Raw genomic sequence first — 19333 nt, 5'->3', positions numbered from 1 at the left:
ATGTATTTTTGTGTGTGTGGTGGATAAATTCCCAAATAACGATTTAACCTTACTTCACAGAGAAAAACATTAAAATGTTCTGTAAAACAATGATCAAATTTGTGAAATTATAAAAATCTGGGACCTTAATTTTTGTGAATCTTTTGAAAGTCGACGTAGGAGCCATTTATGTTTATTGTTGGCATGTCATATTAGTTTGGTTAGATAAGGAGACGTATCCTAAGTGATTTATGCAACTGGAAGGAACAGTGAGTGTCACTGGATTGACATTACCTTTCTAAGCCTGATCCACAACTACAGCCTCTGGTCTGAGGTAATTATATTGTGAACATAGAATTCTACCTCTCCCCAGTCATGCTCAGCTGGGGCTTGAGGGGAAGCAGCGATGCACCTCTCACAATCTTATTTTCACTTGTGTCTTCCTTCGAAAGGGTGATCGGAGTCTCTATAACCGCTTTCCCCTCCTGCCTTGACCACTTTCGTTTAGCCTTTTGTGTAAAATGCCTGTTTCCGTGCAATCGTTCCTTAACTGAGTCCCTTGATGATTAAATTAGTGGTTTGTTTATATTATCAAATCTGTAGCTTGTAAATAACTAGCCAGTAGGTTTGTAAACTATGGTTTTAGACCTTTTTCTCCAACACTGATGTTTACTAACATATACACAAACGATACTTGGCAGCTAAGTTTAATGAATAAAACCTTATTTAATTTGGCAGATCACAGGGCCCCCACATATGTTACACTCTTGGATTTCATACTTTTGCTTTACTCTAGTTTCCAGATCATGTTTGAAATCTGAGCACAAATAGCTTGATGAATATAATGCAATAGAATGCATTTAAACTAAGTAAACTAGTAGGGATGTTGAAACCACATCTTAGTGAACTTTAATTTAGCCATTGCTGCCAGTTATTCCATACTATGATGAAAGTTGGACGACATTCCAACGTCAACCACCATTGATAATTATGATAAGAAATTCCGAATATTGTATTTTAAAATTTTAATTTCTTAGGAGGAGGGTGCACAGACACATTCTCTTCATTGCATCCCTGCAGTATTTCTTCAGTGCTGTTCGTTGTGGTTAGCCTGTGGTAGCTAACAAGCTGCTAACTCAGCAACACATCTGGTTGGTGTCTTGCTTGGTTCGGAGCGGGGGTGGTGAGTGTGGAGTTTATATAAAGTCTATAGTTTGGAGGCGGGACTGGTTCCGGCTGGGTGGGGCTGAGAGAAGAGTGCGATTCCATGATGACATCAGCCGGAGAAGAAGTACGAAACACAACGTTTCAATAACATATTTCTTAGAATGGACTGAGTGAAAAAGTGTGTAGAGTGACTGTTTTCATACATAGAGGGAACCTACAGACCCACTTCAAGTCATTATGGATAGTCAAAGCCCTAAAAAATAATTTTACACAATATGGGCCCTTTAATGCTGTTTAGACTCAAAAAAACATGTTTCTTCTGTCAGTGTATAGCTTTGACGTCAGATATGGAAACAAATTAATAATTTGGGGCGGTTGTGGCATAGTGGTTCAGCGGTCGTCATCCAACCAGAAGGAGATGGATTCTCCTAAATGGCCCCTCCATAGATGTTGAATCCACTAAATGTAAGTTCCTGTTAATAAAAGCGTCCGTTGACATGTAATGGAATTTAGGATTTTAAAATAGAACTTGACTTCTTATCCTCGTTTTTTTTCTCTCCAGTAACTTTGACAATGTACATGCATCAGACTTACTTCAGACCCTAGTGTAAAAATAAACAGATTATGATTGGATTACAAAAAGCCATAAGTCCCCCCTTTACCAACTATTTTTTTGGCAACAGTATATGAATTAGCATTACAACATTTCAATCTTTTAAATTATAACAGTTAACAAACACTGATAGGATAAGCAGATCATGAAGAAGTGTTTTGAGGCTAATTAAGCGGCTTCAATTTCCACAACAGCACTTTGAATAATCAAAAGAAGCAGAAGAAGGATTCATCCTGCATCTGTGGATAAATATATATATAGTACTTTAACTTCAGGGTTAGGTATTTTTTGCTTATTCTTTAGTACTTTAGTACTATTTCTACTGTGCAGTTTTAGTACTCTAGTTTCCTCGTCGTCCAGCAGGGGTCACTGTTGGCTCTCAACTCGGTGTGTTTGTTTACTTGTCGCTGGTTCTAGTTTGCTCGCTCCGAGCCTCGATGAGCGCAGAAAGGAGCAACATGTCCGCCGTGCAGCTGCTTCGGGTGTCGGTACATGAGCGGATCAGCGCTGCCGCTGAAGACTTTCTGCTGCAGGTGGAGGAAGGAGGAGGAAAGGCTCAAGTCCCGGAGCTGAGAGCGATGCTCACCGAGCGGCTAACGGCGGCGGCTGAGGAGATCCTCGCGGTGCTTGAGGAAACCGTGGCCGAGTACGAGGACCGAGTGGAGCAGTCCGAGCTGGAGATCTGCCGCCAGAGGAGGCTGCTCGATGCCGTGATGCAGCCCGAAGTCCGGCTGGACAGATCAGGTCAGTCCCTGCTCACTGGAGCCGGAAAGCTAGCTGAGCTAGAGGAGCTAAGCTGCTCTTTGCTAGCTCAGCTAGTGGAGCTGAGATGCTCTGTGCTAGCTCAGCTAGTGTCAGGAGTGTTGGTTTATCCTTAAATATGAGAGAAGCCGATCCAAGGTTTTGGTCCAATCAAGTGTTTTATTTAGATACAATGAAGAGTTATTCAAAGCTATGGACAATTATCACAGCCCATGCTAATTAAGTTAGCAGTAGGAATGGTAAATGGTAAATGGATTTGTATTTATATAGCGCTTTTCTAGTCTGATGAAGACCACTCAAAGCGCTTTACAGTACAGTTTCACATTCACCCATTCACACACACATTCATCAATGCATCTACTTGCAGCACTTTGTTATTCTATGGGGGGCTATTGAGGGTTCAGCATCTTGCCCAAGGACACTTCGGCATGCAGATGGTTCAGACTGGGGATCGAACCGCCGACCTTCAGGTTGAAGGACGACCACTCTACCCCTCAGCCACAGCCGCCCATATTGTCAATGGGCGGGGCCATTGTCAATGAAGTTGACAATGGCCCCGAACAGCAGGGGTTTGATATAATTAAAACAGTAGATTTGATGTGATTGGTTATACAATATTGGAGGGGTGTCACCGCAAATCACTTCGGATCTCCCTTATTGGTCCAGCCGCAGTCCCACGCCTCTTGTCACCGAATCCAGGAAGTGACAGGGAGCCGCTCTCAGTGACGGTCCTACTACTCTGATAGTTGCTAGGCAACTCTCCCTTCCCTGACAGTCTGATGTTGCCTCCTAACGTAGCCTTGAGTAGAAAAAATGTCATGCTCCAGCCATCTTGGCTGCTCCAACTTAACCATAACAACACTCTCGTCTCTCTCTTATCAAGACAGCTGTGAGACTGACCATCGTTGTGACGCACACACATTACTAGCAAATATTAAATATGATAAGAGAAAGGTTTAAAATAATGATTTGTATAAGGTATTATACCTGACTCAAACTGCTCCTACCTCCCCTCCCGCCTTTATTGCAAAGAGTGAGTGCCATTGTAATTGGAGAAAATATTATTGTGTTTCTGCTTCCTCAAAACAAACTTGACTGTGTAAACATTTGCAACAACTGAACCCAAACAATGTCCCAAAATGAAGTCAACAAAGTCGCTCTGTTCGACCTCCAGAACTTTATCAGACAGCTCCTGGAAGTCTATATAATGTTGAATGCTGCTAAGGAAATTATGCTTTAATACAGAACGAGAAATGAGAACAAGTGAAACATTCATTCTTAATTTGTAGATTAAACCCTAGGAAGGAAAAGGTTATTATTAAAATCATTTGTTTGAATGCCTAATATCTAGCTAAAACTATCTCTAGCTTTATTTGGTTAGAATTCTGTCAGCTCAGACTAAAGTTAAACGTTTGAAATCCCAACACTAGTGGAGCTAAGCTGCTCTGTGCTAGCTAAGCTAGTGGAGCTAAGCTGCTGTGTGCTACCTAAGCTAGTTGAGCTAAGATGCTCTGTGCTAGCTAAGATAGTGGAGCTTGCTTTTCCTCGGTAGAAACATTTGTGAGTTGTGGCTAGAAAATCTATTTAATGTGAGCAGAGCAGCTTGTTACTAACTGCTTCTAGAAGCTGATCTGAATTTTTAAGTAAGTCTTTATAATAGGGCTGGGCAAGTTAACTCGTTTTAATCGAGTTAACTCGATTGTTTATCCGCCAATTATTTTCTTTTTTCCTGTTCTGCAGCATTATTTTCTTTTTTCCTGTTCTGCAGCAGTCAGCAACAGACTTTCACAAAATAAAAGCCTGACTTTCACAATAAAACAATAAATAATCAAACCTGAGTGAATGCGAGATAAAATAATTAATCGAGTTAACTCATCACTTGAGTTAACTCGAGTTAACTCGAGTTAACTCGATTGAAACGAGTTAACTTGCCCAGCCCTACTTTATAAGCATTAAGACAAAGTGTAGAAGACAAAAATATAAACATTAGGTCCAATTTAAAATCCTTATTACAGTTCAAAGAATACAAAATAAGAAATAGCATGAGATAAAATAGGAGAATGAAAGTCAGTCAATGACTGAATACAAAGCCTTGGATGTGTCTTAATAAAAGGCAGCGACAAACAGAAAAGACTTGACTTAAAAGAAGTAAAAGTTTTAACAGACATCAAATATTATCTATTATTCAGCATGAAATAATGAACATAAATTGTAATATTGGAATTCAAACCCAGGATGAACTTGCACACTACAGTAGCCTCACAAACTACATATCATTCTATCAAACTACAGAAGCCTGGTGCCACTGTCTCAGATTGAGCCACTCTCTTATAGAGATATTAAAGAGTCAATAAATTGTTGGTATTGTGACACTGTTTGAGACCATGAAACACCATACCTCTCTACTCTCCCTTCAGACATCTTAGAGCTGGTGGTGAGTAAAGAAGAGGTTCCCTGGGAGCAGCAGCAGTGGAGCCCACTTGTGGACCAGGAGGACCCAGAGCCCCCCCACATTAAAGAGGAACTGGAGGAACCGTGGACCAATCAGAAGGGAGAGCAGCTTAAACAACTGGAGGAGGCTAATAGGAAGTTCACATTGACTCCTGTCGCTGTGAAGAGTGAAGAAGAAGAAGAGAAACCTCAGTTGACACAGCTTCATCAGAGTCAGACTGAGGAGAACAGAGCAGACTGTGGAGGCCCAGAACCAGCCAGGAGCTCGGGTCCTGATGGACATTTACAACCAGGTCCGGAGGACAAGACTGAAGACTCTTTTGAGACTGAAGACAGTGAGGATGATTGGATTCCGAACAGTGAACCTGGGCCTGGCTTAAATATAAGAAAGAACAAACAGCCTCTAAGTGATAGATGTACAACTGATAGGAAACCCTTTAGTTGCTCTGAGTGTGCTATAAGATTTTGTCATAAGAGTGCTCTTACTGAACATAGTAGAACTCATACAGGAGAGAAACCATTTTGTTGCACCCAGTGTGGTAAAAGATTTAGTCGTAAGAGCACTCTTACTATACATAGGAGAACTCATACAGGAGAAAAACCATTTAGTTGCTCTCAGTGTAGTAAAAGATTTAGTCATAAGAGCACTCTTAAAGTACATATGACAATTCATACAGGAGAGAAACCATTTAGTTGCTCTCAATGTGATAAAGTATTTAGCCAAAGTGGCCATTTAACTACACACATGAGAAGTCATTCAGGAGAGACGCCCTTTGATTCAGTGGTTCTCAGACTTTTTCTGTGACGCCTCACCCGCTCCCCTGCCCTAACAAAATGATGACTGCAACTTTCTGCTTAACCTGCCAGGTTATGCAGACTGTTTTATTCTGTTATTTGGGTTGGGCTTTTTTTGATCTTTATGTCAAACTACGTGTTGGGTTATTTCAGTCAGTACTTTGTTGTCTTTTCACATGCAGCGACTCCCCTCGCTTAAAAACGTTAACTCGCCAAACTTTGTCTCATGTGGTTATTTTTGTTTTAATGTATTTTAACGGTTGTATTTGACTTTTATTGAATAATTATGTTGCATTTACTGTCATTTTAGTTTGACAGTGTTTTTATGGCGCCACGATGAGGTGAAACAAAAAAGAGCCGTGACATAATTTAGGAACTACTTGCGATGTGTTTGGATGAGCCGGGGGACTGTTACAATGACAAAATGGTCCAAGTTTAACATGTGTATTTACATAACATACACATGAACATTAAATCCACACTACTTTCAGGAATTTCTGATGTGCAAATAAAAAACCTTTTTCAAACAACTTTCTGTGACATTTGTCGTTTTTTTCATAAAATAGTGCCATAACTGCTTAAAATCAACTTAATTGAAGTACTTTTGGTGACATTTATCACTACATTCCTCCATCACTCTGTACTTTTTCAATAATAGAGAAAAAATATATTCAATTTGTAATATCCTCACGACCACACGATGCTTTGTTTACGTTTGTTTATTAAGCACTCCACACTGACAGGGTAGCATAGCAATGGCCTCACTTCTTCTCTGGTATTGTCCCTCTAACCCCGTGTCTTATACCTTCACCCCAACGTTACCTCCCCCTAGGGGATTAGTGCAGGTAGGCCTTTCTCTGCATTACTACATTCCCTCCCCTCAGAGAAAAACTAGTAAAAGCTAACACCCAAATTCATTAAACACATGAACACATTTTTTTTTTTTCATTTTTTTTTTTTTTTTTTACTATACATATCTAAATCTCTTTTTTCCTATATACAATCCTCAAGAACATCTTTAAGCTAGGGATTCGGGTGGACTACCTCATCCCAGTGAGATTCCAGGACGCATTCTTGTCCTGTGGATGTGGAACTCACTACTAAACTACTCATAGCCATTCCAATCATTCAAAGTCTTTTTTTTTTTTTTTTTTTTTTTAGCTTGCTTTGAAGTAATCAGGAGGCTTTCTATCTCGCGTAGACCTTCTCACTGCTGGTTGTTCCTCTGCCGGAAATGGCTCTGTCAGTTCATCAGCTGTTTCTGCTGCCTGGCCGTCATCATCAGCGCAGAAAGATGTCTCAGGTCCGATTGGTGGTTACACAAGGGAAGCCTCAGGTAAGGCCTCAGGTTTCCTTGGCGATGGGGAACTTCTGCCGCGGACTCGGTCAATGTGTCGTCTCACCACTTGTCCGTTCCCGAGTGTGACTTTGCAGGATACAGGACCAGTCTTTTCTGTTACGGCCCCAGGTATCCAGGTTGGTCCTGAGCTGTAGTTACGGGTGAAGACTAGGTCTCCTTCCTCAAGCATCCTGGCTCTGGCATGCCTGTCATGGTAATACTTTTGTCTCTCCTGCTTCCCGCTCACTCTGCCATGGAAGTCTGGGTGTATTAAGTCTAACGTTGACCTCAACTTCCTACCGCACAATAACTCAGCTGGGGATTTCCCCGTGGTGGATTGAGGAGTTATACGGTAGCTGAACAGTGCTCGTGCAATTTTGGTTTCTATTGAATCTCCTGTGCTCTTCTCTACTAGTGACTTAAAGGTTTGCACTGCCCTCTCCGCTAAGCCATTAGAAGAGGGGTGATATGGTGCCGTAGTGATGTGACGTATGCCATTCTTTTCTATGAATTCTCGGAACTCTTCACTGGTGAAACAACTACCATTATCCGACACCATCACCTCAGGTATGCCGTGTTGACTGAAACTCTGTCTCAGGCACTCAATCGTGACAGCAGATGTGGACCTACTCACCGCATGCGCTTCAATCCACTTTGAGTAGGCATCCACCAGAATCAGAAACATTTTCCCTTTCCATGGACCTGCATAATCAACATGGATTCTTTCCCATGGCTTGTCTGGTACTTCCCACGGATGTAAGGGGGCCACTGGAGGACTGTTTCTATGTTCCTGACAGGTCACACAGGCTTTCACCTGCTCCTCCACCTCAGCATCCATGTGTTCGGCCACCACATGTAGCTGCGTGCCAACCCCTTCATCCTAGTGATGCCTGGGTGGCCTTGGTGAAGCTGCCTCAACAAAGCATTTCTTCCCGGTGGAGGGACAACCACTCGTCCTCCCCACAGTAAACATCCTTCTTGTGTGCTGAGCTCATCCTGACGCCGGGTATATGGTGTGAATGCCTTATTTTCCACTTCCCTTGGCCACCCTCGCAGGATGTATTCTCGCACTCTAGCCAACACCGGATCTTTGTCAGTCCATTGCTTTATCTGCTGTGCATTAACTGGAGGTGTTTCTACATCTTCAAACAGCATTACTCTCTCTTCTCCCTCAGACATTTTCTCCTCTTTCCCTTCCAGTGGAAGTCTGCTCAGAGCGTCCGCATTCGTGTGGTCTCGGCCTGCCTTGTAGACAATTGTGTACTCATACGCTGCCAGTGTGACTGCCCATCTCTGTATCCGGGGTGATGCCATCTGCGGTATTGCTCTCATTTCACTGAATAGTGAGATTAGTGGCTTATGATCCGTCACAATAGTGAATTGTCTCCCGTACAGATATTTATGAAATTTCTTTACTCCAAACACCACGGCTAGTCCCTCCTTGTCTAGCTGGGAGTAGTTTTTTTCAGCGGGATTGAGGGTCCTTGACACGAAACCTATCGGTCTGTCCGAGCCATCAGCCATTCGATGGGACAGTACTGCCCCCACCCCATAGGGCGAGGCATCACACGCCAAGAGGAGAGGTTTGTTTCCATCATAATGCACTAACACCCTACAGGATTGCAGCCGCTCTTTTGACTCCTCAAATGCCTTCTGCTGCCTTGAACCCCATGACCATTTTTCCTCTTTCTTTAACAGTGTGTGTAGCGGGGCCAGCAGCGTGGAGAGTTTTGGTAGGAATTTGTGGTAATAATTTAACAACCCCAGGTAAGCTTTCAACTCACTGACATTTTGTGGTTGAGGGGCTCCAGCGATAGCCTCCATCTTGTCTGTCAGCGGACGCAACCCACTGGCATTTATTTTATGTCCCAGAAACGCCACCTCTTTTCCCATGAACTCACACTTGCTTCTTTTTAGCCTAAGGCCGCTGTTCTCCAATCTACAGAGTACTTCCTCTAGGTGTTCCAGGTGTTTTTTTTCATTGGGCCCTGAGATCAGAATGTCATCTAAGTAGATGGCCACGTTTGGGATGCCACCCAGGATGCCCTCCATGGTTCTTTGGAAAATCCCAGGACTTGACGCTACCCCAAATGGTAAACGGGTGTAGGTAAACAGGCCTTTGTGTGTGTTGACAGTGACATACTTCCTAGATTCTTCCTCCAGGACAACTTGCTGATAGGCATGACTCATGTCTAATTTGGTGAAGTGTTGTCCCCCATTCAGCTGTGCAAACAGGTCCTCCACCCTAGGAATTGGATACTGATCCAGCCGCGATGCTCGATTTACTGTGAGTTTATAATCCCCACATATTCGAATTGACCCGTCCGGCTTCCTGACTGGGACAATGGGCGCTGCCCACTCTGCATACTGCACTGGTTCTATGATTTTATCATCTTGCAGCCTCTGTAGCTCTCTCTCTACTAGCGGCTTTACTGCATATGGCACAGGCCGTGGTTTGCAGAATCTTGGCTGAGCCTCCCTGTCTACATTAATCTTTGCTTTGAAATTTTTCAGTTGTCCCAGCCCTTCCTTAAACACTTCTGTATGTCTCTGGAGTAACTCTTCCAGCTGAAAAGGAGGTGCTGAATCCACCTTGTTTACCAACTGATCTGCCAGGCCCAGCTCCCTTAACCAACTTCGCCCCAGTAGGTTAGGTCCATCACCCTCGACTATCACCACAGGCAATGTTTTTTCTGTGTTTCCGTTCTGCACGAGCACTTGTACCCTGCCTAGCACTCTGAGCCTCTCTCCAGTATAGGTTTTCAATTTTAGCAAACACGGCTTCATTTCTGATATGGCTGTTTTCTTCCTAAGCTGCACATATTGTTGTTTGCTTACTATGGTCACCCCACAGCCAGTGTCTATTTCAAACATAACCTCTTTTCCATTTATTGACACCGGGCGCGTGATGGGAGCCACCTTGGCTAATTCTTGTGACACACTGTAGATGGTGTGAGTGCTACTTTCCTCTGTGTCACTCTCTCCTTCGCCTTCTCTTAACAGATGTGTACGGCGCTCTTTGTTAAGGCCTCTGCCTTCGCCTCTCTGACCCTTGTACATGCCTCTATATGCATTAGACGCCGCTGCTTTAGATCTGCAGACCTTGCTAATATGTCCCCTCTTCCCACAGTTGAAACAGAGCGCTGTAGCAAATTTACATTCATCCGCTGTGTGCTGTCCTTTACAGCGGTAACAACTGGGGAATTTACGTTGTGCATTGTCTGAAAACATCCTGTGGACAGTTGTCTGAGATTTCATCCCACATTCATTTTGAGCCGTGTCCTCTGTTAGCTGGCATTGCATCTCTTTCACATCCTTTGACGCTGATTCCATAGCCAAACACAACTTCAGGGCCTTATCAAACGTCAAGCCCACTTCAGACAATAGTCTCCGTTGCATTCTGTCGTCGTTCACTCCGCACACCAATCTGTCTCTCAGCATTTGTGGCAGTGAATCTTCGTAGACACAATGTTGGGCCAATCTTCTCAATGCCGCCACATATTCCGCTATAGACTCACTGCTCTTCCGTATGCGTGAGTTAAACTTAAATCTTTGCACGATTTCACTCGGTGTCGGGTCGTAATGAGCCTTCAGAATAGCCGTGAGCTGATCATATGTTTTCTCCTTGGGTGCCTGTGGGCTCACTAAACTTCGCAATAAACTAAAAGTGGCTGCACCCACTCCACTTAGCAACACAGCTCTCTTTCTCTCTGCAGCGTCAATATCGTTAGCTTCGAAGAACATCTCCAACATCTCCGCATACTCCTCCCACGACTGAGACGCAACATCGAAAGCAGTTACCGTTCCGATCACCGACATCCTCGTTCGTTTTGGTGGTTTGTAGTCCTAGTCTGAATCACCCGACAAGTCCGACACTCTTGCAGCTTCCTTTTTTAGTAGTTCGGAGGTTTTGTCCTCCTCGTCTGACTCCCCCGACCAGTCTGCCCCACTTGCAGTTTTCTTTTCGTCCCGTTTGAATTCTTGCTTTGATCCTCGTCGCCAATTGTAATATCCTGACGACCACACGATGCTTTGTTTACGTTTGTTTATTAAGCACTCCACACTGACAGGGTAGCATAGCAACGGCCTCACTTCTTCTCTCGTATTGTCCCTCTAACCCCGTGTCTTATACCTTCACCCCAACGTTACCTCCCCCTAGGGGATTAGTGCAGGTAGGCCTTTCTCTGCATTACTACACAATTATAATCACTTTGTTACAAAGATGATAAAGCCCATCCTCATGTCCTAGCGAATTGACTGTGAAACGAAGAGCAAGATAGGCTTCATCTTACTTTCTTTTCAACTTGGTTTTTGAACACTGTCTCTTGTTTGTCCCTGACCGGCTGCGTCACGCTAACGAGTTGTTTACTGCTCCGCGGTTAAAACATTGTCATTGCTTTAGTTGCACCGAGTGTGGTCAGACATTTAGCCAAAGGGGCCCATTAACTCATCATACGAGGAGTCTTCATATGCAGTGACTGAACGTAATTGAAATAAGGTTACTGTACGTACGTGGTTTTAACAATGACCTACCTAAGGCTGGGAACCCAAACTCATTTCCAAATTAGATCTGAATCCAAAATGCCATGGACAGTGTACCCGTTCAATTTTGGGATTTATTTCTGTTCTGTTTATCGGTTCCTAAAGTGCAAGGACGCCATAAGTATCTTCCAGGACCTGTCCACGTGACTAAAATGAGCCTTGATAGACGGTCGGAAGTCAGTTCTCCGATCATCTTCTCTCCACCTCACTGTACCACCTGCCCGTTTGACAACCATGGGATCTAGAGCCTTCAGGGCCGAGAAAAGAGTGTGAATTCTTGATGACATCATACGGAGAGGAAGTACGAAACACCACGTTTCAATAAAATATTTCTTAGAATTGACTGAGAGAAAAAGTCTGCGAAGTGACTGTTTTCATACATTGAGGGTACCGACTGACCCCCTTCAAGTCATTCTGGATAGTCAAAGCCCCAAAAAATAATTTTACAAGGAGATGGATTCTCCTAAATGGCCCCTCCATAGATGTTGAATCCACTAAATGTAAGTTGCTCTTGATTAAGCGTCCGCTGACATGTAATGTAATTTAGGATTTTAAAATAGAACTTAACTTCTTATCTTCGTTTTTTTTCTCTCCAGTAACTTTGACAATGTACATGCATGAGACTTACTTCAGACCCTCGTGTAAAAATAAACTGATTTTGATTGGATTACAAAAAGCCACAAGTCCCTCCTTACTTACTATTTTTTTGCAAGAGCATGTGAATTAGCATAACAACATTTCAGTCTTTGAAATGACAACAGTTGACAAACTATGATAGGATAAGCAGATCATAAAGCAGTGTTTTGAGGCTAATTTAAGCGGCTTGAATTTCTACAACAGCACATTGAAAAATCCAAAGAAGCAGAAGACATCGCATAGATTCATCCTGCATCTGTGGATATATATATATATTACTTTTAATTCAGGGTTAGGAATTTGTTGCCTATAATTTAGTAATTGTTTAACATGTACTTCTGATAGACTATTTCTACATTGCAGGATTAGTACTTTAGTTACCTCGTCGTCCTTCAGGCCAGCAGGGGTCACTGTTGGCTCTCAACTCGGTGTGTTTGTTTACTTGTCGCTGGTTCTCTTTGCTCGCTCCGAGCCTCGATGTGCTCTTAAAGGAGCAACATGTCCGCCGTGCAGCTGCTGCGGGTGTCGGTACATGAGCGGATCAGCGCTGCCGCTGAAGACTTCCTGCTGCAGGTGGAGAAAGAAGGAGGAAAGGCTGAAGTCCCGGAGCTGAGAGCGATGCTCACCGAGCGGCTAATGGCGGCGGCTGAGGAGATCCTCGCAGTGCTTGAGGAAACCGTGGCCGAGTACGAGGACCGAGTGGAGCAGTCCGAGCTGGAGATCTGCCGCCAGAGGAGGCTGCTCGATGCCGTGATGCAGCCCGAAGTCCGGCTGCACAGAGCAGGTCAGTCCCTGCTCACTGGAGCCGGAAAGCTAGCTGAGCTAAACTGCTGTGTGGTAGCTAAGCTAGTGGATTTAAGCTGCTGTGTGCTAGCACAGCTAGAGGAGTTAAACTGCTCTGTGGTAGCTAATCTAGTGGAGTTAAACTGCTCTGTGGTAGCTAAACTAGTGGAGTTAAACTGCTCTGTGGTAGCTAATCTACTGGAGTTAAACTGCTCTGTGGTAGTGGAGCTTAGCTATCACAGGTTTTTCCAGGTTTTCCCATGAAAACCCTGGAAAAGTCGTGTAATTGTAAAATGTTTATTTTCAGGCCTGGAAAAGTGTTTGAAAAAAAATAAAGTCCCAAAAGTTTTGGAGATGTCATGGAAATTTGTTATATTCATATTTTCATGTCGTTCATTTATGCCGAATTTTAAATAATTCATATGCTTTTAAAAGAAATGCACTCAAAATATAAGCAGGCATACGCTTTCATACTGATTGAAAAGTTCGGTGGGGAAGCAGGCGGGATAATGCACTATGCCAGGGAAGTTTAGATCTAACCAGGCTTGGCTACAAATGGAAAAGTACATGCCATGGGTTACAACAGACATAAATCTTAATCAAACTATTGTCTCGTTAATTTGTGTCATTTAAGCAGTATTGTGCAAGTTCACCCCTCTCATGAACTAGTTCAAAGTTCAGTTAATTTCATAGTTTTAAGGTGGAAAGTGAGAATGAAAGACTTAACTTGTTTTGTAAAGAAAACTTTATCCATCACTACCCTACCATTATCTCTGTGTGTGTGCCTGCTTATGGAGGACCATACATGACTTAAGTATAAATAAATAAAAAAATAAATTAATGAATAAATACAGAAAAAAATAAAAAAGGAAAAACATAAATTAATACAAAAATGTGTAAATAAATACGTTAATAACAACAGAAATGTCTAAATAAATGTCTTAAATATATTTGCACATTTATTTATTCCCTGATTTATATTTTTCACGTTTTCAATCACCTTATGCTAATGAGAAAGGCGGGCCTAACCGCAGTCTCATGCAGGATTGGTCACAGGAGTATAATGATCCAGCCTTTCAATGCTGACTGGTGTCCAGTAGCTGTTTGCAGTGTTGAGCCAGTTCACACTTAAAATGAACTAGTTCAAGTTCAGAGGGTTAGTTCAGGTTATTTTTTATTGGGATGATTAAGGCGTCAGTAATCCTGACTGTGAGCGTCACGTCTTGTGTTCTCCTGAGCACAAGGAGAGAGCAGAGAGGAGGAGGAAGCAGAAACTCCTGCTCGGAAAAAAACAAGCCTGCAGCTTCTGCTCTGCCCATGAAGCAGCTGATCTCTGAGCAGATGTGACCAGAGAAACTCTGTGTTTTCACTGTTTTACAAAGTCCCTGAGCGGCTTCATTGCGGTGACGAGCTCAAGTCTCAGTTTCTGTCTCTGTGTGAGTGTGTGGCACTGAGGGGTGCGGAGCCCAGGTGCCTGTGTGTACGTGTGTGTATAGCTCAGTTGACCAATCCTGCTTGAGACTGAGTTTGGGACCGCCTACCTCATTTACATATGGACAAGTAAATGTTGAAATATAAATGTGTTGAAAAAAATAAAAGTTGAAATAAATGTGGGAATAAGTTTAATACATTTATTCATTTATCGCAACTTTTATGTATTTCAACATTTATTTAATTCCACATTTAATTGTCTCATATGTAAATGAGGTAGGAACTAGTTCATTTTAAGTGTGAACTGGCTCAACACTGCAAACAGCTACTGGACACCAGTCAGCATTGAAAGGCTGGGTAATTACACTCCTGTGACCAATCCTGCATGTTAGGCCCGCCTTTCTCATTAGCATAAGGTGATTGAAAACGTGAAAAATATAAATCAGGGAATAAATAAATGTGCAAATATATTTAAGACATTTATTTAGACATTTCTGTTGTTATTAACCTATTTATTTATTTATTTCTGTATTAATTTATGTTTTTCCTTTTTTATTTTTTTCTGTATTTATTCATTCATTTATTTTTTTCTGGTATTTAATGCTGGCCTGATACGATGATGTTCCCTAACTTTCAAGTTCAAAATATGAAACTTATTCGTAAAGTTCACTGATAGCGAAAAATATGCGCGACATGCACAACACTGTAAAGGGAGCCATGGCAGAGGGGCTGAAGATTCACATGCGGCTCCAGAGCTGCGGGTTGCTGCCCACGGGCTACGGCCAAATAGCGATTTGTTTACTGCTCCGCCGTTAAAGAGATGCGGATGTCAAAACATCAGTTCGGCCATAATATTTGATCCGCCTCGAATTTCCCCCTCCCGGTCGCGTGCCCCATCTGTTATGCTCGGTGGAGCGCGCCACACAGTTTGAGAATCACTAGGCTACAACGCGAAAAATATTACTGGCACAGCAGCGACATGGTGCAAGCATTTGATTTAGACAGCGTCTCTCCTCAGGAGAAGGAAAACATTCCATAACGTTTTAGCTAGACCTCAGATAATATGAACGTGTTCACCGTTAAAATTCATTATTTGTCATTAAGTTGTGTTCAGTTCTTCGTCCTCATTTGAATGAATGCGTCGTTTTGAACTTGTTCATGCACAACACTGCAGTAAGGTATACTTCATACTATGCAGTTCTCATTGTTAGCTTAAATACAAAAAATTTCCCTTTTTTATGTACCGAGATTTCACAAAATGTTTGGTCATGGAAATTTGGTTTAAAGTCATGGAAATCAATTGGTCAAAATGTGTATGAACCTAAGACAAACTGTAGAATACCCAAATATAAACAGGTCCAATTAAAAATCCTCATTACAGTTCAAAGAATAGAAAATATAAAAAGTAGCATGAGATAAAATAGGAGAATGAAAGTCAGTCAATATCTGAATGCAAAGCCTCGGATGTGACTCAAGAAAAGGCAGCGACCAACAGAAAAGACTTGATTTAAAAGAAGTGAAAGTTGTCGCGGACATGAAATATTTTCAATTTTTCTGCATGAAATAAGGAACATAAATTACATTGTAATTCTGGCATTTAAAACCCAGGATTGACATGCACACTACTGTAGCCTCACAAACTACATATCATTCTATCAAACTACAGAAGCCTGGTGCAACTCTCAACTCTCTTATTTCAGAAAAAAATCGATAAATTATCAGAATGGGAAAAGTATTGTGACACTGCTTGAGACCCAATACATCATACCTCTCTACTCTCCCTGCAGATATCTTGCAAGTGGTGGTGATTAAAGAAGAGGTTCCCTCTGAGCAGCAGCAGTGGAGCCCACTTGTGGACCAGGAGGACCCAGAGCCCCCCCACATTAAAGAGGAAGTGGATATACTGTGGACCAATCAGAAGGGAGTGCAGCTTCAACAACTGGACCAGGCTGATATGAAGTTCACATTGACTCCTGTCGCTGTGAAGAGTGAAGAAGACGAAGAGAAACCTCAGTGGACACAGCTTCATCAGAGTCAGACTGAGGAGAACAGAGCAGACTGTGGAGGCCCAGAACCAGCCAGGAGCTCAGGTCCTGATGGACATTTACAACCAGGTCCTGAGGACAAGACTGAAGTCAGGGATGATGTTTGGATTCCGACCAGGGAACCTGGGCCTGGCTTAAGTATAAGAAATAACAAACAGCCTCTAAGTGATATGAGATGTAAAACTGATAAGAAACCCTTTAGTTGCTCTGAGTGTGGTAAAATATATAGTTATAAGAGCGATCTTACTGTACATATTAGAACTCATACAGGAGAGAAACCATTTTGTTGCACTCAGTGTGATAAAAGATATTTCCAAAGTGGTCATTTAATTAATCATATGAGAATTCATTCAGAAAAGAAACCCTTTAGTTGCGCCCAGTGTGGTGAGACATTTAGACGAAAAGTCTTATTAACTCGTCATAAGTGGAGTCATATAGCCCCTAAGGTGAACCCTGTTATAGTTCTTGCTCCACAGTGCGGCATCTACACAATCTTTAGCTCATAAAAAAGAACGAGTTTTGCTAAGCTACCAAAACAAAGTTTGTCGCTGAAATTCCTGTTGATTGTCGATGCGTCTATGTTATATATATAACTAGCTTCTTCAGAGCGTAATAGGATTTTGGTCGCAAGTGGTGGCACGGTTCGACACGTGATTGTTCTACACCAATGAGGCAAGATGGCGGCTCACCATGGTTAGATTCAATGTTTTTTTTCATTCTTTCCTTAAAATGTTCATCTGCTGTCATCTATCATTAGTCCAAAACAACTTTATGATTTATGGCATGATGATTTCAGCTACCAGAGGAGAAAACGGCAGGGAAATATTCCATATGCCAAGTCAAGTGAGCTGACATAGAGCGAGAAAAAGAAACAGAGAGAGAAATGGAGGGCTTCATCCAGTGCGTACAGGGAAAGGACAAATATGGGAAACGCTTTGCTAGACCTTACGCCGCCATCAATGGAGAAAATTCCACTAGAACTGGTTGATGTGGATGTAGTACAAGAGCATCCAGAAAATGCAGGTCAAGCTGTGGTAGACCCCATACCCCTAAATGATGAATTTAATCCACCAGTGTCCTCAACACCAGAGAGAAAGCGAAGGAAGACATCTTCAGCAGAGACGTATGGCAAAAAGACTGCAGAAAGACAATTGTAAAATGAAAAAGCAGGTCTTACATCTGAGGAAACAGATGGCAGAAATGAGAAAACGCAATGTGATTGTAACCTATGATGAGCTTCCATATGTAGGCCAGGTCCTTGAAGTTGTGGGAGAGGAAGTCCAGGTTAGCTCCATGTGTCAGTCTGGTGAAAATAACTTATTTATCTGGCCACAAACTCCAGATGTAATTTTCTATGATAAGCAAAATGTCCAAGCTGTTATTTCAGGTTAGCTCCATGTGTCAGTATGGTGAAAATAACTTATTTATCTGGCCACAAACTCCAGATGTAATTTTCTATGATAAGCAAAATGTCCAAGCTGTTATTTCAGAACCTGAGCCAGCAACCTCACACTGCTCTAGGTTGGGCATCCAAGATTGGGCAAAGTTCAAAAAGGTCTGGGGTTAAAGAAATGCCTGCAATTTAAACCAAGTGCATCACATTTACAGGTCAAGTTAAATGAAATGTTTGTTCACAGCAATGTGTGTTGCACTTAAATGTTTGTGAGTTTTTGTTAAAGAAAAATGTATATATAATGTTTGTGTTCATAAAAGTTCTATCAAATTTATATAAAATCGGGTTTTAATACATTTTTTTAATGGAATTTATTGTTAATTGGTCTCTTTAAACAATAGGAGGTTTTCATATCATTTGGAGCGACCACTCATGTGGTGAGACCAATAATAGCAAGACCTGTAATTAATTCTAAGTGGAATATTGAATTTCTGTGGCTGAAAGATTAATCACTGATACAATATGCTAAAATGAATGGAATTTTTTTACATTGTCAGTTTTATGCGCTTTACAGGAAAAATAAGTCTGTTAACTATAAGAAGGGGACTGTGACATTTTAGAACAAAAATATGAGATAATTATTTACAAAAACTTAAAAGAAATGCATTACTTTGTTTCTAATGACTTTAAAGTATTGAAAAATTGTAAAAAAATGTTAAGCATATTAAGGAAATTAATTAATTTTAAGAAATCATGGTCGCACCAAATTATATTTTTTAAGGCCACGGCCAATTCATCTAGGTGAAAAAACACTAAAATCACTTCATTTGAAATTCTTATATGATTTTATGTGTACACAACATTCCTAACGTCTGAACAATTATAATAGATTTTATTATTTTTTGTATTTTAAAATTGGCCTGTTGAAAATCCTTATACGTCATTGACCCGTATACATAGCCGCGTCCAAGAAGAACAATGAGGCAAATATACGATAATGTTATGTTTATGTTAAGGCATTTAGATCAAGTTTGAAATACCTGGGAATACACTTACTGACGATCGAACATGGACTGTGAACACCCAGCACACACTGAAGAAATCAAGGCAAAGAGTGTACTTCCTACATCAGCTGAGGAAGTTCAAAGTATCAGCACCCATCAGCTGTGGAAAGTGTCCTGACATGACCATGGACTTTTCAAAACACTGAGGTCAGGCAAACGTCTCTGCTGCTACAAGACCAGAACAGAGAGACTGAGGAGGAGCTTCCTTCCTCAAGCATTCCGTATCCTGAACACACACAATGACTATATAAACTGCAATTACACTTTTTTTCACACTTGCACATGGACTGTACACACACTTCACGTTATACTCCCTCTTGCTATTTATGAAAA

General features: G+C 41.8%; 1 protein-coding gene across 1 annotated transcript; it reads left to right on the top strand.

Annotated features, from left to right (window-relative positions):
* Window positions 1–2196: 2196 nt before the first annotated feature.
* Window positions 2197–18242, top strand: LOC133028791 (zinc finger protein Xfin-like). The gene is made up of 9 exons (XM_061095826.1): window positions 2197–2503; window positions 4939–5773; window positions 6600–6612; window positions 7015–7103; window positions 7202–7235; window positions 8307–8366; window positions 10110–10160; window positions 12792–13068; window positions 16286–18242. Exons 1-9 carry the CDS (start codon window positions 2197–2199, stop codon window positions 17047–17049), a joined length of 2430 nt encoding a protein of 809 aa, XP_060951809.1. The 3' UTR covers window positions 17050–18242.
* The last annotated feature ends 1091 nt before the right edge of the window (window positions 18243–19333 follow it).

Source organism: Limanda limanda, chromosome 22 (genome assembly GCF_963576545.1).
Source record: "Limanda limanda chromosome 22, fLimLim1.1, whole genome shotgun sequence".
Lineage (NCBI taxonomy): Eukaryota > Metazoa > Chordata > Actinopteri > Pleuronectiformes > Pleuronectidae > Limanda > Limanda limanda.
This window is presented reverse-complemented; position numbering and strand designations above follow the sequence as displayed.

Coding starts and splice junctions, on each gene's coding strand:
- LOC133028791 (XM_061095826.1), top strand. CDS start 2,197: ATGAGCGCAGAAAGGAGCAACATGTCCGCCGTGCAGCTGCTTCGGGTG. Junction 8,367..10,109: donor CCTGCCTTGTAGACAATTGT/GTACTCATACGC, acceptor TTCTCTTAACAG/ATGTGTACGGCGCTCTTTGT. Junction 13,069..16,285: donor AGTCCGGCTGCACAGAGCAG/GTCAGTCCCTGC, acceptor CTCTCCCTGCAG/ATATCTTGCAAGTGGTGGTG.